The sequence below is a fragment of the Arachis ipaensis genome, chromosome B7 (genome assembly GCF_059453495.1).
Source record: "Arachis ipaensis isolate K30076 ecotype BB chromosome B7, ASM5945349v1, whole genome shotgun sequence".
Classification (NCBI taxonomy): Eukaryota; Viridiplantae; Streptophyta; class Magnoliopsida; order Fabales; family Fabaceae; genus Arachis; species Arachis ipaensis.
Window position 1 is genome coordinate 78,906,768 of NC_142442.1, and position 27,554 is coordinate 78,934,321.

Sequence of the window (27,554 nt, forward strand, 5' to 3'; positions counted from 1 at the left end):
ATGGAGTAATGTTAAGGGGTTTATATAGGAATAGGGGAAGGGTAGGTTTCGGCCATTAGGGTTGGGTTTGGGAGGGAAAAGAATTTGAATTTTGGAGGTAGGTGGGGTTTATGGGGAAGAGTGGATGGAGGTGAGTGGTTAAGGGTATTTGGGGAAGAAGTATGGAGGTGATTGGTGAAGGGTATTTGGGGAAGAGTGTTATGAAAAGGTGTGAAGAGGAGAGAAGAAGAGGTGGGGTAGGTGGGGATCCTGTGGGATCCACAGATCCAGAGGGGTCAAGGATTTAGCATCCCTGCTCCATTTAGGTGTGCAAAACGCCCTTAGAATGCATGTCTGGCATTAAACGCCAGCTTGCTGCTTGTTTTTGGCATTTAACGCCAGCTTGTCTCCTATTCTTGGCGTTAAACGCCAATTCCATGCTCTGTTCTGGCGTTAAACGCCAGTCTGGTGCTTGTTTCTGGCATTTAACGCCAGTCTGGTGCCTGTTTCTGGCGTTAAACACCCAGAATGGTGCCAGATTGGGCGTTTAACACCCATTCTGCTACTCTTACTGGCGTTTAGTAAGCTCTTCCTCCAGGGTGAGCTATTTTTAATGCTATTTTTCATTCTCTTTTTTATTTTTCAATTGTTTTTGTGACTTCACATGATCATCAACCTAAAGAAAGCATAAAATAACAATGGAAAATAAATAGATATAATTAAATAACATTGGGTTGCCTCCCAATAAGTGCTTCTTTAATGCCAATAGCTTGACAGTGAGCTCTCATGGAGCCTCACAGATAATCAGACCAGGGTTGGGGCCTCTCAACACCAAACTTAGAGTTTGAATGTGGGGGTTTTGTTTGACTCTGTATTGAGAGAAGCTTTTCATGCTTCCTCTCCATGGTTACAGAAGGAGAACCTTGAGTCTTAAATACAAGGTAGTCCTCTTTCAACTGAAAGACCAACTCTCCTCTATCAACATCAATCACAGCTTTTGCTATGGCCAGGAAGGGTCTGCTAAAGATGATGGATTCATGCTCATCCTTCCCAGTGTCTAGGATTATGAAATCAGCAGGGATGTAAAGGCTTTCAACCTTCACTAGCACGTCCTCTACTAGTCCATAAGCCTGTTTTATGGATTTGTCTGCCATCTCTAGTGAGATTCTTGCAGCTTGTACCTCAAAGATTCCCAGTTTCTCCATTACAGAGAGGGGCATGAGGTTTATCCCTGACCCCAACATAGAGCCTTTTCAAAGGTCATGGTGCCTATGGTACAAGGTATGAAGAATTTTCTGGGATCCGGTTTCTTCTGAGGTAATGTCTGCCTCATTAATGCATTCAGTTTATTAGTGAACAAGGGGGTTCATCCTCCCAAGTCTCAGTACCAATTAACTTGGCATTCAGCTTCATGATTGCTCCTAGATATTTAGCAACTTGCTCTTCAGTGATGTCTTCATCCTCTTCAGAGAAAGAGTATTCATCAGAGCTCATGAATGGCAGAAGGAGGTTCAATAGAATCTCTAGGGTCTCTGTATGAGCCTCAGATTCTTTTGGTTCTTCAAAGGGGAACTCCTTTCTGTCGAAAGGACGTCCCATGAGGTCTTCCTCATTGGGATTCACGTCCTCCTCCTCTTTTGGGCATTCGGCCACACCAAGTAAGGTTATGGCCTTGCACTCTCTCTTGGGATTTTCTTCTGTATTGCTTGGGAGAGTACTGGGAGGAGTTTCAGTAATCTTCTTACTCAGCTGACCTACCTGTGCCTCTAAATTTCTAATGGAGAACCTTGTTTCATTCATGAAACTTAGTGTGGTCTTGGATAGATCAGAGACTATGGTTGCCAGGCCAGAATGGCTCTGTTCAAAATTCTCTGTCTGTTGCTGAGAAAATGATGGAAAAGGCTTGCTATTACTAAACCTATTTCTTCCACCATTATTATTGAAGCCTTGTTGAGGCTTCTGTTGGTCCTTCCATGAGAAATTTGGATGATTTCTCCATGAAGGATTATAGCTGTTTCCATAGGGTTCTCCCATGTAATTCACCTCTGCTATTGAAGGGTTCTCAAGATCATAAGCTTCTTCTTCAGAACATGCTTATTTATTACTATTGGATGCAGCTTGCAATCCATTCAGACTCTGAGAAATCATATTGACTTGCTGAGTCAATATTTTCTTCTGAGCCAATATGGCATTCAGAGTATCAATTTCAAGAACTCTCTTCTTTTGAGGCGTCCCATTGTTCACATGATTCCTCTCAGAGGTGTACATGAACTGGTTATTTGCAACCATTTCAATGAGTTCCTGAGCTTCTGCAGGGGTTTTCACATGAAGGGATCCTCCTGCAGAATGGTCCATTGATATTTTTGACAACTCAGACAGACCATCATAGAATATACTTATGATGCTCCATTCTGGAAGCATGTCAGTAGGACACCTTTTGATCAGTTGCTTATATCTTTCCCAAGCTTCATAGAGGGATTCTCCTTCCTTCTATCTCAAGGTTTGGATTTTCACTCTAAGCTTGCTCATCTTTTGAGGTGGAAAGAATTTGGCCAGGAAAGCACTGACCAGCTTATCCCAAGAGTTCAGGCTATCCTTAGGTTGTAAATCCAACCATGTTCTAGCTCTGTCTCTTACAGCAAAAGGGAAAAGCATAAGCCTGTAGACCTCGGGATCAACTCCATTGGTCGTGACAGTGTCACAGATTTGCAAGAATTCAGCTAAAAACTGATGAGGATCTTCCATTGGAAGTCCATGAAACTTGCAATTCTGTTGCATTAGAGAAACTAATTGAGGCTTAAGCTCAAAGTTGTTTGCTCCAATTACAGGAAGTGAGATGCTTCTTCCATAGAAGTTAGAAGAGGGTGCAATAAAGTCACCAAGCATCTTCCTTGCATCTCCACCATTGTTATTAGGTTCGGCCATGTCTCCTTCTTTTTCGAAAATTTTTGTCAGGTCCTCTCCAGAGAGTTGTGCTTTAGCTTCCCTTAGCTTCCTATTCAGAGTCCTTTCAGGTTCAGGATCAGCTTCAACAAGAATGTTCTTACCTTTGTTCCTGCTCATATGAAAAAGAAGAGAACAGAAAAAAAAATATGGAATCCTCTATGTCACAGTATAGAGATTTCTTATGTGAGTATAAGAAGAGAAGAATAGAAGGAGGAGAAGAGAAAAACTCAAACACAGAGAAGAAGATGGAGTTCGAATTATGAGTAGAAGAGAAATGTTAGTAGATAAATAAATAAATAGAAGGAGATGAGAGAGGGGGGAGAAAATTCGAATTTAATTTAAACTAAAAGGAAAAATATTTTTGTTTTTATTTTAAAATTTAGTTAGAATTCGAAAATTAAAAAGAAAAATGAAATTAAAATTAAAATTTGAAACAATTAGTTAATTAAAAAGAATTTTGAAAAAGTGGATAGGAGTTCTTGAAAATTAGAGAGAGAAAATCAGTTAGGTGATTTTGAAAAAGATATGATTGAAATAGAAAACTTTTAAAAATAAACCAAAAATTAAAGTAGTTAATTGAAAAAGATTTGAAAATCAAATTTGAAAGGGTGAGAAGTTAGAAAAGATTTTGAAATTGATTTTGAAAAAGATATGATTGAAATTGAAAAAGATATGATTGAAAATCATTTTGAAAATGATTTGAATTTAAAATTAAAAAAGATTTGATTTTGAAAATTGAAATTGATTACTTGACTAACAAGATACTAAAAGATATGATTCTAAAATTTAAAGATTGAACCTTTCTTAATAGGCAAGTAACAAACTCAAAAAAAAATTTTGAATCAATCACATTAATTGTTAGTAAAGATTTTGAAAAATAAGGAATAAAATAAGAAAAAGATTTTTGAAAATCAATTTGAATTTTCGAAAATATGAAAGAAAAATGAAAAAATTTTGAAAATATAGGATTTTTAAATTGAAAATTTGACTTGACTCATAAGAAACAACTAAATTTTAAAAAATTTTGAAAAAGTCAACTCAAATTTTCGAAAATTTATGAGAGAATAAGGGAAAGATATTTTTTTTATTTTTGAATTTTTAATGAGAGAGAAAAACACAAAAAAGACACAAGATATAAAAATTATGAATCAAAACAAGAAAAATATGCAAGAACACTTTGAATGTCAAGATGAACACCAAGAACACTTTGAATGTCAAGATGAACATCAAGAACATGTTTTTGAAAATTTTTAAGAAAAGAAAAACATGCAAGACACCAAACTTAAAAATTTTTAATGTTGAGACACTAACAAATTGAAAATGCATATGAGAAACAAGAAAAGATGCACAACAAGAAAATGCAAAGATCAAAACAAAGAAGATCATCAAGAACAACTTGAAGATCATGAAGAACATATGATGAATTTTTGAGAATTAAAAAGAAAAATTACAAATATGCAATGGACACCAAACTTAAAACTTGACACTAGACTCAAACAAGAAACACAAAATATTTTTGGTTTTTATGATTTTGTAAATTTTTTTGGTATTTTTCGAAAATTATTTTGAAAAATAAAAATAAGGATTTCAAAATTCTTAATGAGAATTCCAGGATTCATGCAATGTTAGTCTAAAACTCCGGTCCAGAAATTAGACATGGCTTACTAGCCAGCCAAGCTTTCAGTGAAAGCTCCGGTCCAAAACACTAGACATGGCCAATGGCCAGCCAAACTTCAGCAGAACATTACATACAACAGCTAAATTGCTGAGAAAGATAAAGAAGCTCTTCTCAGGATAGTTGAAACCTCGGTCCAAAAGATTAGACATGGCTTAACAGCCAGCCAGGATTCAACATATCTCATGAAACTCTAGAATTCATTCTTAAAAATTTTGAAGAACATAGAATAATTAAATTTTTTTTTTTTGAAAATTTTTTGAAAATAAGAATAATAAAAACAAAAAGCTTAAAATTAAAATAAAATTACCTAATCTGAGCAACAAGATGAACCGTCAGTTGTCCAAACTCGAACAATCCCCGGCAACGGCGCCAAAAACTTGGTGCACGAAATCGTGACTGTTCATTCCTTGGTAACGGCGCCAAAAACTTAATACGCACGTTCATAATCTTAGTTCTTTTTCACAACTTCGCACAACTAACCAGCAAGTGCACTGGGTCATCCAAGTAATAAACCTTACGTGAGTAAGGGTCGATCCCACGGAGATTGTCGGCTTGAAGCAAGCTATGGTCATCTTGCAAATCTCAGTCAGGCAGATTCAAATGGTTATGGGATTTAAGATAATTAAAATATAAATAAAATAGGATAGAGATACTTATGCAATTCATTGGTGAGAGTTTCAGATAAGCATATGGAGATGCTTTTGTTCCTTCTGAACCTCTGCTTTCCTATTGCTTTCATCCAATCACTCATACTCCTTTCCATGGCAAGCTGTATGTTGGACATCACCATTGTCAATGGCTACATCCCGTCCTCTCAGTGAATATGGTCCAAATGCGCTGTCACCGCATGGCTAATCATTTTTCGGTTCTCGATCATGTTGGAATAGGATCCAGTGATCCTTTTGCATCTGTCACTACGCCCAACACTCGCGAGTTTGAAGCTCGTCACAGTAATTCCATCCCAGATCCTACTCGGAATACCACAGACAAGGTTTAGACTTTTCGGATCTCAAGAATGCTGCCAATTGATTCTAGCTTATACCACGAAGACTCTGATCTCATGGAATGGAAGGCTCTGTTGTCAGGAAAGGCAACCATGCGTCGTGGACCAGGAATCTAAGAGATACACACTCTAGCTTGTTTTCATGTAGAACAGAAGTGGTTGTCAATCATGCGTTCATAAGTGAGATTGGTGATGAGTGTCACATAATCATCACATTCATCATGTTCTTGTGTGCGAATGAATATCTTAGAATAAGAATAAGCATGAATTGAATAGAAGAACAATAGTACTTTGCATTAATACTCGAGGAACAGCAGAGCTCCACACCTTAATCTATGGTGTGTAGAAACACCACCGTTGAAAATACATAAGAACAAGGTCTAGGCATGGCCGAATGGCCAGCCTCCCCAAATGGCATATGAATTCGAAAATAGGGAAAAAGACCCCTAGTACAATAGTAAAAAGTTCTATTTATACTAAACTAGTTACTAGGGTTACAGAATTAAGTAAATGATGCAGAAATCCACTTCCGGACCCACTTGATGTGTGCTTGGACTGAGCATTGAAGCTTTCACGTGTAGAGGTCTTCGTTGGAGTTAAACGCCAGTTTGTAACTTGTTTCTGGCGTTTGACTCTGCTTTGCAACTTGTTTCTGGTGTTTAACGCCAGAATAAGGTAGAAAGCTGGCGTTAAACGCCAGTTTGCGTCATCAAAACTTGGGCAAAGTATGAACTATTATATATTGCTGGAAAGCCCTGGATGTCTACTTTCCAACGCAATTGAGAGCGCCCCAATTGAGGTTCTGTAGCTCCATAAAATTCACTTTGAGTGCAGGGATGTCAGAATCCAACAGCATCTGCAGACTGCAGTCCTTCTTCAGCCTCTGAATCAGATTTTTACTCAAGTCCCTCAATTTCATCCAGAAATTACCTGAAATCACAGAAAAATACACAAACTCATAGTAAAGTCCAGAAATGTGATTTTTATTTAAAAACTAATAAAAATATAATAAAAACTAACTAAAACATACTAAAAACATACTAAAAACAATGCCAAAAAGCATATAAATTATCCGCTCATCAGTGGTCAAACGAGATCTACATGTAAATGGTCTCTCTGTAGACATGACACATGACAGAGCACAATGGCGTCGTTTGATTCATGTAGCCGACCCACTTAGTGGGATAAGGCTTTGTTGTTGTTGTATTTCTCTTTAATGCAATTTATGTTTTCATGTTCGTTTTATTGTTCATTTGATTTGTTGTTGTTTAATTCCTTGCAATTGAGTAGTGTAGATTTACTTTCCTTGCAATTGAGTAGTGTAGATTTACTTTCCTTGCAATTTTATTATGCTTTCTTTTTATGCCTTCCAAGTGTTTGATGAAATGCTTGGTTGGATTTTAGAATAGAATTTTATGCTCTTGGCTTGGGAAGGTAACTTAGGAACTCTTGAGTTACTAATGTCCAAGTGATTGACGATTGGGAGCCATTAACACTAGATCTCACTAATTGATTTAATGTAGAACTAGGACTTATGGACTTGGATTGACATAGCTCATTTAACTTTCCTTTATTAGTTAGGGGATGACTTAATGGGGTTGATCCTTGCCAATTCTCATGTTGTGGTTAGTGATTAGGATAGAGATCCTTGACCACCAAACCTTGCCAAGACCTTGTTAGTTGTTAGTTTATTTTCTTTGCCATTTACATTTTATGTCTCTTATCTCAAAAACCCTAAAATATCTCATAACCAATAACAAGACACTTTATTGCAATTCCTAGGTAGAACGACCCGAGGTTCAATACTTCGGTTTATAAATTTAGGGGTTTGTTACCACTAAAAAAAATTTACTTTTAGCGGCCATTTATTTTGCTTTTAGCGGCAATAAAAATAGCCGCTAATACATTTACCAGCAATTAGACATCAGCCGTCTTATGCTTTGCCACTAAAAGGTTTTAGCGGTAATTATAACATTTACCGATAAAGACCTTTTTAATGGCCACAAAAAGTATATACCTATTAACAGCCATTTTTTTGACAATTTATATGGCCACAAAAAATAATCCTAAAATTACAATGTTATTCATTTTTAGCAGCTATTACTATTGCCGCCAAAACCCATTTTACCGGCAATTTATATGGCCACTAAAAATAATTTTAAAATTGTAATGTTATTTACTTTTAATTGCCATTACTATTGCCACTAAATCTTAAGACATTTTTTAGTTATATTATACTCATTTTCTTAGAAGCAATAAACTACTTTTTTTTTCTAAAATCTCAATTATTTATGCTAACAATTATTATTATTATGTATAATATAAATATACTAAAATTAATTACAACAAAATGATATATTTCATTAAATTCAAAATAGTAATACACAAATTTTTCTTAAAAAATAATAAATTATGTTACAAATCTAAACAACAAAAAATGCCTATATAAGTATTTAAATGAGTTAAAGACATCAACTAATTTTCGTTGACGAAACTTGTCCTCTTTTGCACAAACTTTCTTATGCAACCAATCCGGATGAGCTACATGAGAAACAGGATTTGTAATCTGTAAGTATTAAACTCCTAAAAAAATACGAAAAATACAAAAATCAATTACTTCAATATGCCAAAAGAAAAATTTAAAACCTTTTGCATGGCCGCGGAAATTCTGATCATCAATCTTGACTTAATAAGAAGGAAAAGGTGTCATATGTCACTTCAGTCTTCTTTAAATCCTCATTATTCTATTCTCCACTTTCATTTACAAAAATAAAATAAAAAATTATTAAATTAAATTAAATTAAAATCTAAAAGATTTATCTAATTTATATCTTAAAAATACATGATAAAATTATTATTGATAAAATATTTATTAAGTCCTAACTTTCATGAAACATAACATAAAACTAGAAAGACTTAAAACCAAATAGAAATAGAAATCAATTACCTACTTGATGATGAGGTTGCAATTGCAAGTAATAGTGTAACAACCTTAGTTTTTGAAAATCAAATAAAATAGTTATTTGTGATTTATTTTATTTGTTGATAATTTTATTTTAAGAAAATTATTTTACTAAAGGTAATTAAATAGAGTTTCATGATAATTAGATTTTAAATTAATTAGAATTTTTATATAATCTTTATTAGATATTTGGTATAATTGAAATTATAATTTTGATAATTGAAAAATAAGAAGATTTGTATAATTTAATTTAAATAAATTCTATTTTGAATGAATTATGTTATTAATTTGAACTCTTAGGAATTAATTTACTAGAAATTATTAGATTAATTTTTATAAATACTTTATGTTTAAGCTAGTTAATATTTATGCACAATTTTTATCATAATTAGTTATTTTATAAATTGAAATTAAAGTTTCGGTGATAGAAAAATAATAGAAAATTATATCATTCAATTTGAATAATTAATATTGAGTTTCAACTATATTTTATAAAAATGTGATTAATATGTTCATTTTATATTTTAAATTAGAAAGAATTGATTGAACTTAGCAATATGATGATAAATAATGTTCCTAAATATTTTTAATAGAGTACATTTGATTTTAAAATTATTCTACCCTCCAATTTTATCAAAATATCTATTCATATCTATCTATATTCTTTTATAAAATCCCTAATTTCTAACCCTAATTCCCAAATTGAATCATAAACCCTAATTCCTAAATCCTAGAAACCCTAACCCTAATGTTTCCCTTTCCTCAGCTTTTGAACGCAGCCTCCACCCCCCTTTCTTCCTAAACACCACACACACACAAAAGAAGAAAGAAACGCAGAGAGAAAGATCACGAAGAGCATAGGAAAGAGAGAAGGAAGAGCTGCTGCCCCGCCGCTGCCGTGACCGTCGCATTGCCACCGTCCAGCTCCGCCCGCGCTGTCGCGCCTCCCGTCACGATCGGATTCGTCGTTGCCGTTTGTGGAACCGCGAGGAGCATCACCGTCGAAGCCACGCCGATCGTCGCTGCACAGAAGTCGTTCTGCCTCCCACCAAGCCCGTCCCGCCACTGACGTCACCGAATAGAGGAGGGCGACCACCACGAGGAGCCACCGCCGTCCTTGCTCGTCATCTCCCTTGGAGCCGTCGCCGTCAAGGACCAGCGGAGAGAGAGAACGCACGACGTTCAGGAAGGAGGACGCGAATCAGTGATGCAAGGAGGAGTGCGACCCAGTGGCATGAAGTTGTACCGTCGGGCCTTCCGTCGCCGTCGTGCCTTGGTGCCGTCGAAGGAGCCGCCGCTGGAGGAGGGTTTGCTGGATGCTACTATAACCAACATCGCGGAATACACGCAGAGTAGAGGAAGAAAGGATCTTCACCGCGCCAGGTTGTTGTGCTGTGATCAGAAGCCGTTGCTGTTAGAAAGCCCATCTGCGGTGGGAGAGAGTTCACGAAGGTTGGAACCATTGTCCTTTGCTCAGCCCCTGTTTCTGCTACTGTTTATGTTGGCTCAGCCATTACCGTCACTGGAGCTGCCCTGAATCCTGTTGTTGCTGCTCCGTTATTTTATTGTAAGCTATTTGTAGTTCCAATTCTATTTAACTCATTTCCATTTCCAACTCCATTGAATTTGAACTCTATTTTGTTGCCACCGTGGTTACTACTGCAAGAGTGAAGAATGATCAGAAATAATGCTGCTGCCGTTGATCGGAGATGCCAAACTATTGCTGCTACTACTTTGAGATGATATGGCTGCTATTAAGGTTGTTGTTCATGAGTGCAGCATTCCCAATTTCTATGGATTTCGATACTTTGAGGTAGGGGATTTAACGTTTTTAATTTAGAATGCCTACAAAGTTATTGGATAAGTGCAAATGGTTAATAATAGTTAAGAATTTCTTAATTGACAAGAATGACTTGAAATGTGTTTGAGAATGGTTAGCTATTGCGATGATTCGAATTAAATGTGGTTGTGAACGGTGATTAAACTGGTAATATTGATTTTGATTTGAGGCTGTAACTATTACCGATTTTCTAATTGTTTGGAATTCTTGAGAATCCTGTTATTTGATTATGTTGAGCTGGTTGCCATAAGCTGGTTTGCTTGATGGTTGGAAACTGACTGAAATTATGATCTTTGACGGATTTATATTGAATTGAATGATGTGCTGGTTATTTGATATAGTGTAACGGTAGTGGATTTGTTGGAAATTCTGATCTTATGTGATATTGCTGAATTGGTTGAAATCTGGTTGTGAATTGTATTTTGAATTACTGATTTTCTTGTGATGAGTTGGCTGAGATTTTGATCTTGAATGAATTACTTTGATATTGAATTAGAAATTTAATATATTGGGATGGCTGTAAAATGGATTTGTGACAGGTTGGAATTGGTTGAACTGTGGCTGCGATTAGTGATTTATTTAAGTTTACTTATTAAATTAAGATATGAAGAGTTAATCATTGAATGAAATGTATTTGAGAAGAGTTAGTTGTGGTGATTATTCTGAGTTATGATTGAAGTTGGATGCGAATGTGAATTGAGTTTGGGTTATGGCTGTGATATTGACTGGTTTCGTTGTCGTGAGTAATTAATTGATGAGATTTGCTTTAGTTTGAAGCTGTAATTGATATTGGTGTTTTTTTTTTATTTTGATGGGATTGTTGAAAAGTTCTGATTCTATGTGATTATACTGAATTAGTTGAGTTATGTGGCTGTATTCTGGTTATGGAGAGTAAGTGCTTGTTGTTGTTTTTAGTTATTTGATGTATCGGAATGGCTATGAAATTGACTTGTGACTGGTTGGAACTGGTTTTGGTAGTTGTTAATGTTGGTTCATGATTAATTAGAATTAAGTTTGAGAACTGTTAACAGATTGAAGCTTGATTATTAAATTTATCTTATGAAATCTAAATTTAAAGATAAGAACAGTAACTCTAAAAGTATAAGGATAACTTGTGATAATTGGGAATTATATGGAGCAGAATTTTTGGGTGAACATATTATAAGAGAACTGGAATTATGTAAATAATACATACTATGTGTTTTGGTATCAATATTGCTAAGATTCTGCTTAAGTTAGGTGATAATGTGTTTTGGGTGTTTGGAAAGTGCAAAATTATTAATCCTTTGGTTAAAATAATTTATGAATTGATCAAATTGAAGTTGGGTAGATGGAGTATATGGAAGTTGCGGATTATGGCTGAATTATTAACTATTGCGGATTGTTAAATTTCTGATTGATTTATTGTGATAATTGTTGAGAAAGGTTCGATGAGATGTTGAGAAAGAGGGAACCCGTAAGGGTGGCTAAGTCCGAGTTTTAGGGGAGGTGCTGCCGAAATTTTATGAAAATCTGAGGTTTCATTTAAAAAGTTATTTTAGAAGCTTTGAATTTGGAAAATTATATTACTTGAGTTTTATTTAGTTAAGAAAGGAATTATAATATTTTGAGTTCGATTTACCAAAGAAAAGTCTGTAAAATTTTAATGACAGAAAAATAGACAGAGATTAGTGAATGAACTAGGGCAACATAGTTAGTTCTTGAGTTGCGACTAGGGTTAGGTATAATATAAAAAGATAAACTGTTTCAGTATAGACTTAATGAACCTATACTTGGGACAGGCTAACTATTCATACCAAAATTTACATAAGCCTTAAATATATACGTTAAGCAGAGAAATCAGAGCAGAATAGAGAAATACAAAGAACAGAGTAATCAGAGTAGAGTAAAGAGATAAAGAGAAGAAGAGTAACATAGATATAAAGGAAAGAGATAAAGAGAAAAGTAAAGAGATACAGAGAAAAGAGAAACCAGAACAGAGTAAAGAGATATAAAGAGAAGAGTAATATAATAAAGAGATATTTATATATATATATTAGTTGCTTGATGCAACCCAGAGCTATATTTATATATATATATATATTAGTTGCTTGATGCAACCTAGAGTTATATTTAATATATATTAGTTGCTTCATGCAACCCAGAGCTTCTGTAGAGAAACTAAGTTACCTACAGCTATTTTCCGCTTCCCCAAAGCAGAGCAGAGTATATATATATTTTCCTACAGTAAGCAGAGGCTGTCTCAGATGAGCAGCTATTATTATATGCGCATTTATTTAGGAACGGAAAATCGTATCCGGAAAATCGGGATTACTCGTGACTGGGTAAATGTCGGGATTGCGGGCAGCCAACCGACACGTGAGCTCATGGCCTGCTTAGGACAGACATGCATCATATTGTTTGTGCATATGCATTTGATCGTGTTGCTATTCTTGTTTCTTTGTGATTGTGCTGCTTGTCTTAGTGACTTGTTTGTGTGTTTGATTAGATATTTTGTTGATGCTTTGAACTTAGTGAAGTATTGAGGAATGGTATTTGTGAAGTGAGGTTTGGGTATATTATTTATGTTACTGATGTACTTAGTTATTGTGATGGTTGAGGAATGCTATTTGTAGCTGAAGAATTGCTAATGCGGTTGAGACTTTATTTAAGTAATATGATTTAAAGAAAGGGATTTAAACGGTTTCAAGTAAGTCTTAAGAAATTTTGAAAAGGTTTGATAAAGAAAACTACATTGGAAACTAGAGTTAATTATTTGCATATTAATCATTACTTTTACGACATTCTCATTCCCTACTGAGAACGTGTGGTTTGTTCTCACCCCAAAATTTTCCACCCTTTCAGTGACACAGGTTCAAAGACACAGTGTGAAGCTGGGGCGATTATAGAATTTGTTTATGAGTTAAGTGTGAGTTAATTTGCTTTCATAGAGTTCCCTCGCCCCTATTGCTTAAGATTTTTATTTTGTACTGAGGGATAGGATTTGTATCTAAGTTTTATTTTTGAAATCTTTTGTATGACAGATATTATTATTAATAATTTTGTGATTATTATCATCTGGTGATCTTGATATATGTTTTTAAAAAACAAAAACAAAATTTTCTGGAATTTTCTATAAAACTAAATCGCGATATCGAACTAAAGGCTCAATAGAAAATAGTTAATAAAGGAAAGTAGGTTGGTAACGCCTTACTTTCAGTACGATCATGACGTTCTGGAGGTTGGGTCGTTACAAGTAGCAGCCTTAATCCTTGGAGATATTGAGGAACCAGAAACCATCTTCTTGTTCTTGTTCTTGATGAAATCAAGATTGAGATTGAGGGGGTTGTATGCTCATATAATACAATTTTGATTTGGACAGTCCTAATTTCCACTTTCTTCTAATGTTAAATTATTCCTTTCCATCAAGAATTTCAAGATCTATGTGTCAAATAAGAAATAAAAGTGTTAAGTAGCAGTACTTTAATGCAGAAATAAAATATCTGAAGAGAAGTCTTGGTGTTACTTCAGGGAGAATAATACCATAAAAATTAAAGTGATAAATAAAGCTTAAATTCTTCAAAATTTATTAAATAAGTAACTTCATTATACTACACTAGTCCAATCACCAGGTCATACCACATAAATTTCTCCTTGACAATTTAACACAAGTAGAAATAATGTGTTCAAGAAATTACCATTGCTGTCGAAGACAGAAAGAAATGCACCAACAAATATTCCTTCAGATGATTTACCACCACATAGCTGCAAGAAAGATTTAAGTGAATTCATTTACAAAACAATTTCAACTATATATTAGCAAATGGACCCAAATCCAAAATTTAGTTTGTGTATTTAATTAGAATCAAATCACCTTTGAATAGTATTGTGAAAATATCAAACATACCGTAGCTGTTATTCACACAAGCACATAAATAAGAAAATTTGAAGTAGACTGCCAAGAATTGCGACCGCTTGAACAACTCGAAGCTATAAACATAAATAGACAGGTTCATAAAAAATATGGTGAGCTAAAATTATGAGTATAAACTAACTGAATATATAAGTATACAAGTCAACCTTTGTTGTTGAAAATTCTAATCCCAATGCAAAAAGCAAAAAGATAACACCAAATTGAGCAACAGGCTCATGTGTAAGAATCTCCAAATATTGCCTCATCATATTTATTATTATGATCCTTTTCCTCAACAATAAGGTTCTTATTATTAGTACTGTCCAATTGTGTAATAGTATGACCAGCATGCACATAGAAAAATCTCTCATCATCATCCCTTGTGATCTTGTTTGAATCTTGCACCTTCTTATTCTTCACAAGTCCAACACCAACCTCATCATCTTCTGCATAAAGTAGAATCAAGAACTATGTTGTGCATGTGAATAATAATGATGTAACAAATTAAACTATATAGTCTTATAGCTATGACGTGAGATGTTACCATCAGAGTTTTTGTCTCTATCTAATATGTCACTTTTTGTCACTATCTCAATTGGGACAGAATCTGGAACAGAATCAGCATCTCTTCCTGGAAACAATTCTTCTTCTTCTTCTTCTACTTCTACTACTACTACTTCTGATTCCTCACTTCCAAAATCTGAAACCACTAGTGACTTGTGAACTGAAAAGGTTTCTTATGAATCATCTTCAATGAAGCTGTCTTGGGGGTGATAAATTCTTCATGAGAGATATTCTAATTATGTTTAAGCTGGTGTTAGTGTTGGTATTATAGTAAATGTTGTCTAAGCTTAGAGCCATTGCTTATAACCATAATTGCTTCTCTTTGACTGAACTTAATTAGTGACATTCCCAAGATATTAATTATGGCAAGCGCTATCAGCTTCATTCCTTTCAGACTTTTGAGTTTTCAATGTTCAAAGCACATGCTTAATTAATACACCCAAGCCCAACTGATGCACCTCCTTAACCGTGCCAATTTAAGTGACGATGTTCTTCAAACATTTTAGCACATATTTTTCCCCGGTCAGTTACGTCACTAAACCTACCAAAATATTATATACTTCATGGTCAAATTAATTATTCAACTCTACATAAAATCAATTCAACAAATATTTTCTTATACGTTCTTTCACCTTAATAGAAAAAAATAAGACAAGATTAAATAATGATGTTTAACTTATCTAAATGAACTACTTCTGGAAAGATATGTAGTGTTAGCGTTGGTATAGTGATGGCAATCATTAACACCAACTCTCAAACTTGTTTCCCATGTTTTGTTGAATTCAGTTGCTACTTTTTCAGCATCTTCTTTTGAATATCCAACTAGCCGACATTTGCTTCTTGGCAATTTTTTCAGCTTCCTCACCAGGACAGCTCCTAAGAGTATGGATAAGACTCTTTATATTGTGATAGTTTATGTTCAACACTGATCACAATCTTGTATGATAACATTAACATGTGATGAAATAAAGAACAATCAAATATAAAGTTGTAAAAATCTGACCTGACACTGATCTACCAGATAGAACTGCTAGTGCATCATATGGATCTTCAGGGTCTTTTGGTTGAAAATCATAAACCAAAGGCTGAAAAGAGCAGGGGTCTGTTATTTTTGATGTTCGATCTACCAGAACCAGAATTATCCTTTGAATACAATTTGCTGGGAAAGTTTGCGGTCAAACAATAATAATTGCAGGTGTGGGTGTCAAAGGTTGAAGGCTTGTGGTGGAAAATTGTAGCGAAGAACCAGGTGGAGTTGCCTCCTATTCATTGTGAAGATCATTAATCCGCTGCAGTAACTCCCTCAAGTAGTCGATTGCATCCTCAAGTATCGAAGCCCTATCCATCTATAAACAATGAAATACATTAGAATGTAATCCCTAAATCCTTAACACATCAAAAGAATGCATTAACTAATTAACAGCATAATCTGAGCTAGAACTTGTCATGAGCATCTATGTCACCAGTAATTTAACAAGACACCAAGGCATTGACATCAGCTAATTGATATAACACTTCAACAAATCAACAATTATAACTATTGTTCTCACTCAATAGTCCAAATATCAAAAGGCTTCACAAATCACAAATCATGCTAATCTTTGGCACAACAGACCTAGGCATGTACAACCTATCATTAAGCTTCTTCCTACACCGACTCTCGGCCATGAGATTCTTCACCGGCATCTCTTTCTTCTTTCCTTTCTGATATCCACCATTGACACCGCCACTCAAGCTCAAATTCTTATTCCCTCTACCGCCATGATTCCCATTCTCCTCCACCACCGCTGCTATTTTTCTAAATGACGAGTTCAACCTGCAATAAGTGCATGTGATAGGGATCAAAACTAAGAATAGTAGAATCCAATGTGGGAGAAAAGTTAACTCACATAAACCAAAAAATTGATAAGAGATACGGGAAAAGGATGCAGTAGAACACGAATTGGGAGCACAATAATCAGAATTGAGAGAGAATTAAGGAACTTATACCTAATTACTAGAGCGCGATTGAGATTTCAATCGAAATCAACACAGGCTTGTCTGAGAAAAGGAATCAGAGGACGATTAAGATTGAGATGAATACTAGAAAGAGATTTGATGGATGAAGAACATGAAATGATGCAGATGTGAGAGCGAGAGCAAGAGCGAGAAGAAGAAGATTGGTGTATGGTTATCATTTCTCAGAGAGAATAAGGCACTAAGAGAGTTGTTTGTGTGAGAAAGAGTGGCGAGGCACGGAGAGTTGATTTTGCATTTTACGATTTAGGTTATTTTATTTTTAAAATTTTAGCTTTTTTTTTAGTGGCAATAGTTGAAATAGCCATTATAATCTGTAGTTTTAATGGCAAATATATAATTGCCACTAAAAATTGGTTTTGAGAAGAGAATTTACGGCAATAATATTATTGCCGCTAAAAATTTGTCGGTAAAAATCTTTTTTCTTGTAGTGTACTTGTGACAAACAATCTTTTATATGAAAGGATTATTTGTTGGTTTAGAAACTATACTTACAACGAGATTTCATTAGTGAAATTCTAAACCGTCAAGAGTCCGTTCATCAAGCAGTACAAAATACTTGAGCAAATTGAAAAAGGTGCTTTTGGTTCTGCACTTCTTGTCAAGGATCAGCATGAGAAGAAAAAGTGAGATGCAATTATTTCATTTCACTTCATTTCATCTTAGATAATTTTTTTAAACATTATTTCAAGACATGTAATTGTTTTGTGTTAATAGCTTAGCTGGATTTGTTGTAGCGTCCCGCATCAATTTCAAGAAACCGTTGTGACATAATCTGGTATGAAGCAATCCCAACTCTAACAAGTAATAGGAATAGAGAGAACTTTATTTTCTGGCTGCACAATGTTATCATAAGGTTTTGCAGTAAGTAAATTAAGCATTAATTGCCCTTTAATTTCCAAATTCAATTATTTTTTACTATCAGTTTTTAATACCTGAATTGTTTCTTTAGGAAAACAGTTTCTAGTAGCACTGTGAATGGTATTATTGTCAGTGTTGTCATCTGCAACACATTATCATATTTTAGTGTTTATGACTTTTAACTTAATATTATTATTGACTTATGGTATTAATTAATATATTGAAATAATTAAATTAATTAACCTGGTAGAATCCAATGGAATTGAAGCCAAGGCTCAAATTGAGAAATCCAATGGAGATGCCATTTAGAATGCCAAAGAGCATGACCGTCTTCATGTCAATGGATTTGCTCACAAATAGATTCAAGCGTTGAGCCACATCAAGGGTGCAAAATGTCACCATCAAATGCCAGGTAGTAAGTGTTGTGGCTTTTTTTATACTGAATTGCTGATTATTTAGCTAATTAACTCAATTCATGCTTGCATTCATTGTTGTTGCACTATGATTGAGGGAACATTTTGAATGCACTAACTAGTCCATAGATTCCTTTTCTGTAAATAAAAGATATACTTGAAGATATGACTTTGGCTTTTTAGACTCAGTATACTTGAAGAACAAGAATAACTACTGATCACTAATTAATTGTAGACCTGTTTCCTTCATTATATTGATAATTTTATTAAAGTATTATTTTGTAACAGGACTTTGAGGTATTCAGGTTAGATACTAATTATTTATATAAATATCAAAAAAGAGATATAATTATCATAAATCATTACCAGTTTTCAATTCTCATGTTCATCATGTCATAGCTACTGGACTGACTACTTTGAGTGAACTAGAGTCTGATCCAGTCTGCAATTATTCGAATATACAGGTTTGGAAATTTTGTTCGTACCCATTTTTTGAAACATTTGTCGTCATTTATTTTCATATTTTGCTGCTAGAGTTGTTGTAACTTTACATATATATTGTGTAGCTTTATAGCTCCCCTATCCAATGTCCCTTTTACTTTTAATATTCTCTCTTTAATTGCATATATATTTAACTAGAATTATCAGGTAATTAAGTAACAATATCATTAATTTATATATATAAATCTTGCTTTAATTGTGAAGAAAAATAGTCTAATTCTATTAGCTTTGCTTGAAAATTTTGAAGGGTTAACACTTTGCATTTGCTTGTTGATTAGTTTGTGTTTCATTCCAGAATCTCCTAGATAGTTGGTAATAATTAATTAGGCATTATTACAGAAAATAATAATAATAATAATAATAATAATAATAATAATAATAATAATAATAAACCAAGCTGTGAAATGAAAATTAATTAAAATGAACATGATTTTCTTTCAGGCAAAAGTTGGGCGTGAAAATAATCACTCTAGAAGCAAATAATCAAAGACAAAAGAGAGATTGGAGTGAGGACAGAGATTATCATGACAAAGTGTACCAAAAGTTATGATGGAGATTTTATGTATTAAGAGCTATATGTTAAGACATTTATAATTAAAAAATTATGTTATGTTAGATACTTTATTTGTATAGGGGTTACTACTTTTAATTTTTAATACTAAAAAATAATGTATTATGTTTAATACATTATTTATGAGTTATATAATATTTTGTTTATGAGTATTGATTTTTTGTTATTGAAAAAGTTTAATAAAAAAATTATTTGTTTAATGCGATAAAAATGACGGTTAAAATTTGTCTTTGTAAATGATAAAAAAATTTCACTTATCCGTAAAAAGGGCGTTTTGTAATTGCCATTTTAAACAACATAAAATGTCATTTTAACTCGGTAAAAATAGCGGTTTGAACCGCCATTTAAACCAACTAAAAATGCCATTTTAACCAACCAAAATGCTACTCTATGAGGGTAAAAATGTCATATTCATTCTGGAAATAACGGCGGTTTGAATCGCCATTTTAACCAACCAAAACTGCCGTTTTAATCTTGGAAATAACGGCGGTTTGAACCACCGTTTTAACCAACAAAAAAATACCGTTTTATTTGAAAATAATGGTGGTTTGAACCGCTGTTTTAACCTATCTAAAAACTGCCATTTTAACCCAAAAAAATTGTGGCGGTTTTCTAAAAACCGCCGTAATAACCAGAATGGCGCCCAGAATTACGTCGTTTTCTAAAACCGCCATTTCTGATAATAATGACGATTCAAATGGCCATAAATACCTAAAAAAACCACCATTTCTAAAACCTAAAAATTTGTCATTCAGAATTTAAATCTTTAAATTGATTTCATATTATTATAGTACACTCTAAATACCAAATTTTTACGATCAATTAGAAAAAGTGAAAGATTTTTAAACCTTTAAAAATGTATAACTGAGAATTTTAAGGTTTGAATTATCTCTTATAAGGAGAACATATAAATTGATTATGAAAATAAGGGATCGGAGATTTTGAGGAAAAAAAATGAATTTAAAGAACAACTTAATAATGAAATTAAAGAAGTAAATTTAAAAAACTAAAGCAACAAAGTGAAGACAATTAAATAAGTTTAATTTAGAAATACTTCCTAGCTAGGTTTATCTATCGTTTGCTATTTAATCTATGTTAATGAGTTAAAGTAAATTATTTTAACAAGTCAATTATTAAGAGGTAATAATAATTATTAGAATTTTTTGATTAATCAACTAAGTTCCAATCAATTGACCACAATTATTTTAGCAAGTGTTATTATTATTTTTTTATTTATCAAAATTTTATGCATGCAAGCCATGTTCCTATCGCTGTATTATCTATGTACTGCATTTTTTACTATTAAATATGTTCCGGCCTAGTTCAACGGTAACCAAGGGTCCAGGACTGGGCGTCCGACTGACTCGGCGGTTTATCGCAACTCGAGCCGGGGTGTGACCCAAAGGCCACCCCTCCTGCGTGAACCCTGACAGCTGGAAAGGAAACTTCCAAGAAAGATGGTCTGCTCGCGTGGGACCCACTTCATACAGGCTATATAAGGCGAGGGCTCTACCTCCAAGAGATACGTCATCTACTCTAACCCTAATTGCCACTTCTTGTACAAATACTGACTTGAGTGTCGGAGCCCTTTTACAGGTGGCCCCACCTTTTCTTCAACCCGCTGGACCGGAGGAGTCATTCACCTGAGCTCTCTAGCATCCACCTCTCAGTTGCCCACTCTCTCACTACATTGAGATCTGACCCGTTTGAGCCCCCGAGCTACCGAACATTGGCACCATCTGTGGAGAAGCCTGGCGTGAATGGATTTTCTGTTGGGCCCAGTCGATTAGCAGGAAGAGGAGGAAGTGCGCGAGGAGGAGGGAACTCGCTTGATTAGTAGAATAGCCTCTATGGCTTCCTCTCGCGAGCGTACGAGGACCCCCTCTCATAGGAACGACCTTCCTTCCAGCTCCCATGAAAGACACCCCTTCGGTGGTACGGGTGGTGACAACGCAAGGATCATGCAGGAATTACGCCACCGAGTGCAAAATCTTGAGAGAGAGCTGGCGGCCAAGGATCGTTACTGACCTAGCCCGAGCATCTCCCGTACCCGATCTCCTTTTAGGAGATCGGAAGCCCGGGGAAGAAGCCCCCAGAGGAATCGTACTAGGCGCAGAGCAGACGCTCGATCTCCCTCAACCCATGACGGGTCGGAGGGCTAAGGCGAGAACAAAGAGAGGCCGAGAAGGCGGCATGACCCTATAATCAAGGGAGCGACCCTGTTTCACCCCTCCATCCTCAAGGTCTGGCTACCGAAACACTTTGACAAGCCAACGGACATGAGATACGATGGAATCCAAGACCCTCAGAAACACTTAATAGCCTTTGAGGCCAGGTTGAACCTCGAGGGTGTTGGCGATGCGGTGAGGTGTCGTTTCTTCCCCGTGACCTTGGCAGGACCAGCAATTCGGTGGTTCAATGTGCTTCCACAAGGGTCTATTACGACCTTCTCAGATATAACTCGCAGTTTTTTAGCACAGTTCACCACACGCATCGCCAAAGCTTTACATCCCATTAACCTTTTGGGGATCACCCAAAGAGCCGGTAAGCCGACTAGGAAGTTTCTCGACAGATTCAACGATGAGTGCCTAGAAATTGACGGCCTGACCAATTCAGTGTCCAGTCTATGCCTGACGAATGGTTTGTTAAATGAGGACTTTAGAAAGTACCTCACTACCAAGCCCGTCTGGACAATGCAAGAGATCTAGAACGTGGCGAGAGTGTATATTGATGATGAGGAGGTTAGCCAGGTCGTGGCGGCCAATAAGCGATAGCCGGTCAACCCCCCCCCCACCTGTCAACCCGGACACGGGGAAAGGGCAAAAGAACCCTCCAAGGGCGGGGGATCAGCTAAACTTTTCAAACCTTTCCCTTGAGTGGAAAAGATCACAAACTATATCCCCTTACAGCCCCAATAGAGGAAGTCTATCAACAGATCCCTGACAAGGGCATCCTGTCGAAGCCCAGGCAACTAAAAGATAGAATAGGCGGGAACAATAGCTTGTACTGTGACTACCATAAAGGATTTGGCCACAAAACACAGGATTGCTTTGACCTGAAAGATTCCTTGGAGCAAGCCATCTACGAAGGAAAGCTAATCGAGTTTTCCAAGTTCATAAGGGAGCCCAAGAGAAGGGAGCGAGAACATTCCGAGGAAGATCTGTGGTCGAGCCATGAAACAGAAACAGGGACCTAGCGAGGACACCGACAACGCCCTCGCTATGATAAACGTGGTGGTTGGGAGAGACGGAACCCCCAAGTCAAGGTCCGCCACCAAGAAGGACGCCAAAGTCTTAGCCGTGTCGTCGGAGAACCATAGACCCTCGTCCAAGGAATTCCTGAGGATTTCGTTCGGACCAGAGGACCAGCAGACTAACAACATCTCAGAAAATCCCCCCATGGTGATAACGGCAAGGGTCGGAACGAGTCTGGTCAAGTGGATCCTCGTGGATACTGGGGCCGACTCTAATATCATGTTCAGAAATGTGTTCAACGCCCTAGGACTCCATGAGACCAACCTAAAAACCAACCAGCACGGTGTCGTCGGCCTAGGAGACAACTTCATAAAACCCAACGGGACAGTCGTCCTCCCTATTTGTATCGGTGAAGGAGAAAGAAAGAGGTCGGTAATGGCCGAGTTTGTAGTCCTAAGAGACTCCACAGCTTACAATGTCATCCTGGGGGGAAGACGATCAATGAGTTCTCCGTCGTGATATGCACCAAGCTTCTCTTAATGAAATTTGTCGCCGACAACGGGTCCGTTGGATCCCTCAGGGGAGACCTAGAAATGGCAGTTGCATGTGACAATGCCAGCCTTTCCTTGAGAAGGAAGTCGAAGGAAGCATCCGGGGTCTTTCTGGCCGACTTAGACGCTAGAGTGGACGATAAGCCGAGACCCGAGCCCGAAGGAGATTTGGAGAAGTTCCGGCTCGGGGACATAGAGGACAAATTTACCTTTGTGAACAGGAACCTCCCCCACAATCTAAAAGAACCCTCATGGATGCCATTATGGCAAACGATGACCTATTCGCCTGGGCCCCAGCCGACATGCCTGGGGTGGACCCCGATTTCATGTCTCACCGGCTCGCCATAAAGCCAGATGCCAAGGCCTTTGCTCAAAGGCAAAGGAAGATATCCCAAGAGAGAGCTAACGAGGTGGCCAAGCAAACGGCCGGCCTGTTAGAAGCTAGTTACATCAGGAAACTTGAATACTCGACATTGTTGTCGAATGTAGTCCTTGTCAAAAAAGTCAACGGGAAATGGAGGATGTGTGTTGATTATTCGGACCTCAACAAGGCTTGTCCCAAAGACTCCTTTCCCCTCCCCAACATTGACGCCCTGGTAGATGCGGCGGCAGGATATCAGTTCCTGAGCTTCATGGATGCATACTCTGGATATAACCAAATACCGATGCACCGACCTGATGAGGAAAAAATGGCGTTCATAATGCCAGGCGGGACTTACTAATACAGGGTGATGCCGTTCAGACTGAAGAACGCAGGAGCAACCTACCAGAGGCTAATAAACATGGTGTTCAGGGACCTCATCGGCAGGTCGGTCGAAGTCTACGTCGACGATATCTTGGTGAAAACCAGCCAACCAGAGGACCTAGTCGACAACCTAGAGACCGTCTTCACGTTTCTTCCCAAGCATAATATGAGACTCAATCCCCTCAAATGTGCCTTTGCCATGGAGGCGAGAAAGTTTTCGACTTCATGATAACTCAGAGGGGGTTAGGCCAACCTAGACAAGTGCGAAGCCGTCCTGCGAATAACAACCAGGATACGTTAAAGACGTGTAGAGATTGACCGGCAAGCTCACGGCCCTATCTCGTTTCCTTGGTGCATCGGCAGCAAAAGCTCTCCCCTTCTTCAACCTCATGAGGAAAGGGATTGCCTTCGAATGGACCCCAGCCTGCGAAGAAGCCTTTAACCATTTCAAGAAGATACTCTCAATCCCACTAGTCCTGGGCAAGCCAAAAAACTGGGAGGTGCTATTCTTGTACTTGGCGGTGACGGACGAGGCCTTTGCAGCCGTTCTCGTCCAGGAGGAAGACAGAGTTCAACAACCGGTTTATTTCATTAGCAAAGCACTACAAGGTGCAGAGTTAAGGTACACCAAGATGGAAAAGTTGGCTTATGCGCTCTTGACTTCGTCTCGAAGGTTGAGGCAGTACTTTTAGCCTTTCAGGGGAACCGGATCACCGTGAGGACTGACCAAGTAATCCACCAAGTTTTGCAGAAGCCCGACTTGGTAGGGTGGATGATGACATGGGCAATCAAGCTATCCCAGTATGATCTGCAGTATGAGCCCAGGCATGCGATCAAGGCTCCGAAAATGGCAGATATCCTAGTAGAGGTGACTGGGGATTCCCGAGAGAACCCGGACATGCGGTGGAAGCTCCATGTCGACGGAGCCTCTAACCAAACATTTAAGGCAATGGGAATAATCCTTGAAAGCTCCACGGGGGTGGTTTACGAGCAGTCCATTAAGTTCGACTTCCCGGTCTTGAATAACCAGGCAGAGTACGAAGCCTTGATAGGAGGCCTGCTCTTGGCAAAAGAAGTCGGGGCGACGCGAGTCTAGGTAAACAGTGATTCTCAAATCATCACTTCCCAATTTAACGTGACCTACCAAGCTAGAGATTCCTTGTTACAGAAGTATTTGGAAAGGGTTAAAATCTTGAATGGGGACTTTGACGAGGTCGTGGTACAGCATGTCCCAAGAGAAAGGAATGTGCAGGCCAACCTCTTATCAAAGCTGGTGAGCACGAAGCCAGGGTTGGGAAATCGGTCCTTGATCCAAGGGATGATAAAGGAACCTACGGTGACCCTGTACGTGACTCGAGCAGCGAACAACCCCTCATGGATGGACCCAATCCTTAACTTCCTGGAAGTCGGTAAACTCCCTGACGACGAGAACACTATAAAGACAATAAGAAGGGAAGCGGCCAAGTATGTGACAATACAAGGCCAGCTGTTCAAGCGAGGGCTAAGCCAGCCCCTATTAAAATGCCTATGTCCCGACTAGATGGACTACGTTCTGAGCGAAGTCCACGAGGGATGTTGCGGCCACCACATTGGGGGAAAGGCCCTGGCCAAGGAAGCTCGTCAGGGCCAATTACTATTGGTCCTCGATGATGATGGATGCCCAAGAATTAGTAAAGAGATGCAAAAAATGCCAAGAAAATGCTAACTTCTACAAGACCCCAGCAGTGGAGTTGAGCCTACTGATGGCCCCCCGACCTTTTTGTCAATGGGGAGTTGATCTACTAGGACCCTTTTCGGTAGGCCCTTAACAGGTCAAATACCTGATCGTGGCCATTGACCACTATACTAAGTGGGTTGAGGCGGAACCACTGGCTAGTATATCATCGCCAAACTACCAAAAATTCATGTGAAGGCAGGTAATCTCCAGGTTTGGAATCTCAGAGGTCGTGATATTGGATAACGGGATGCAGTTCACCGATAAGAAGTTTAGAGAGTTCCTTTTCGGTCTGGGGATAGAGAAGAGGTTCTCGTCGGTAGAGCATCCACAGACCAACAGTCAGGTAGAAACAACGAACAAAGTCATCATCCAAGGCCTCAGGAAGCGACTCGGCCAGAAGAAGGGGGTGTGGGTAGACGAGCTTGCCTCGGTCCTGTGGTCCTATAGGACGACGCCACAATCCTCCACTGGGGAGATGCTTTTCCAGCTCACCTATGGAGTCTATGCGGTGATCCCTGTGGAAGTAGGGGATCCGAGCCCACGGTTGCTCCTCGGTGGAGGCGGGGAAGTAGTAGAGAAGGACCTGATTGACGTGAATAGGGAAATGGCTCATTTATCAAAAATAACAATGAAGCAGAGAGTGGCCCTAAGGTACAACTCTAAGGTGCTAAAGAGAAGCTTTGAACCAAACGACTTGGTTTTGCAACGTAACGATATAGGACTTCTAACCTTGGAGAAGGGAAACTAGCAGCCAACTGGGAAGGCCCATACAGGGTAAGAGAGATGATTGGCAAAGGGGCTTACAAGTTAGAACGTCTGGACGTGAGAGAGGTGCCCAGGACATGGAACGCGGCAAACTTGAAGAGGTTCTATTCATAAGGGCTAGAACAAGACTTGACTACCTGACACGTCCCTGATCTAGTAACTTGGTTTCTGTTCCTTTATTTCGTTTAAAGTTGTTACTTTCATGACCCCGACTTAATAACTTTGTCTACATTCCCTATGTTCCCCTATTTTGTTAAAACTTTTAATCGTTTCCTTCCCAACATGATACTCCTAACATGTGTTTAATTCAATTCTTTTTACCTCTTAATCAATTACCAACCTCACGGCGGCCTGGGACTCATCACCCCGGGAGTCAACATAATCGCAACCATTAATCAACAGCTGATGGGCCAAGGGTTATACCGGTCTAGAATTTCTCAAATCGATTTCATAATAGTATAGTTCAAACCGATAATCGACCCTCGGATCAAATTTTAAGGAATTAGTTGTCACAAGTTCAACCCCAATAAAAGTAACCGAAGTATTCAAACCTCGGGTCGTCTCACAAGGAATGGGCAAATATGTGCATCAACATTGGTTAGAATTCCGGGGTCGCAAGTCATGAGCAAGAAATTTAAACTAAGAGACTTAACAAGCAAGAAATCTTAAAGTGCAAGAAACTAATTCAAGTAACTAAAGCAAGGTATAAGCAAATCCAAACTAATAAGAGAACATCCAATATAATTCTACTTTAAAACTAAACAAGTAACTATAACTAAGACAAATCAATTGGAATTTTTGGGTTTCAAATATGAATAATAAAAGCAACTCTTGGCTAGGCATAGGAATTGGGATCACTATCCATGTCTAATAACCATATCTTGACAATCATAAGGAACCAAACTCATTAGGTTTACTTCTATACTTAAAGTATATTAAATGGTTTGGTCAACATCAATCCATAAAGTCCAATCTAGCTACCAATTGACTTAGTAGTAGGCTAGTGTCAATGGTTATCAAATTGACCACTAAGGGTTCTCAAATCATCAAATCCATTAGACCCAATGACTCAAGTTTTCCCAATTCCCTTAGCATAGGCCAAGAGTAAAGAAAACTACTCCATAATCAGAGGAAACATTTCATCAAACACATGGTAAGCATTACTAAAAGACATATTCAAAATACAATTAAATTGAAATTAAAAGATACCCACTAACAATTATCAACGGAAAATCACTCAAGCAACCCAATTAATCATGGAAATCATCAATGTAATATTAACAATTCAAGATCCACAAGATTCACAAAATGGGTAAAAAATGACAATTGACAAGAAAACATGAATCTAACACAAGA

General features: G+C 37.3%; 3 protein-coding genes and 2 long non-coding RNA genes across 5 annotated transcripts; 3 read left to right on the forward strand and 2 right to left on the reverse strand.

Annotated features, from left to right (window-relative positions):
* Positions 1–8,045: 8,045 nt before the first annotated feature.
* On the reverse strand, positions 8,046–14,422 carry LOC107609177 (uncharacterized). The gene is made up of 5 exons (XR_001613090.3): positions 14,295–14,422; positions 14,086–14,152; positions 13,602–13,828; positions 8,253–8,360; positions 8,046–8,147 (listed from the first exon to the last, which is right to left on the reverse strand). It is a non-coding gene; the product is annotated as an uncharacterized LOC107609177 (long non-coding RNA).
* On the forward strand, positions 9,285–13,464 carry LOC110265196 (uncharacterized). Its single transcript, XR_002351537.2, has 3 exons — positions 9,285–10,135; positions 10,235–10,381; positions 13,253–13,464. It is a non-coding gene; the product is annotated as an uncharacterized LOC110265196 (long non-coding RNA).
* Positions 14,423–15,911: 1,489 nt separating the features above from the next.
* On the reverse strand, positions 15,912–16,550 carry LOC148553083 (transcription factor SCREAM2-like). Its single transcript, XM_088495056.1, has 2 exons — positions 16,457–16,550; positions 15,912–16,212 (listed from the first exon to the last, which is right to left on the reverse strand). The coding sequence occupies exons 1-2, from the start codon at positions 16,548–16,550 to the stop codon at positions 16,127–16,129; spliced, it is 180 nt and encodes a 59-aa protein (XP_088351182.1). The 3' UTR covers positions 15,912–16,126.
* A 4,955-nt stretch (positions 16,551–21,505) lies between these two features.
* Positions 21,506–21,934, forward strand: LOC148553084 (uncharacterized). The gene has a single exon (XM_088494769.1). The coding sequence runs from the start codon at positions 21,506–21,508 to the stop codon at positions 21,932–21,934; it is 429 nt and encodes a 142-aa protein (XP_088350895.1).
* A 3,746-nt stretch (positions 21,935–25,680) lies between these two features.
* LOC148553085 (uncharacterized) lies at positions 25,681–26,181 on the forward strand. The gene has a single exon (XM_088494770.1). The coding sequence runs from the start codon at positions 25,681–25,683 to the stop codon at positions 26,179–26,181; it is 501 nt and encodes a 166-aa protein (XP_088350896.1).
* The last annotated feature ends 1,373 nt before the right edge of the window (positions 26,182–27,554 follow it).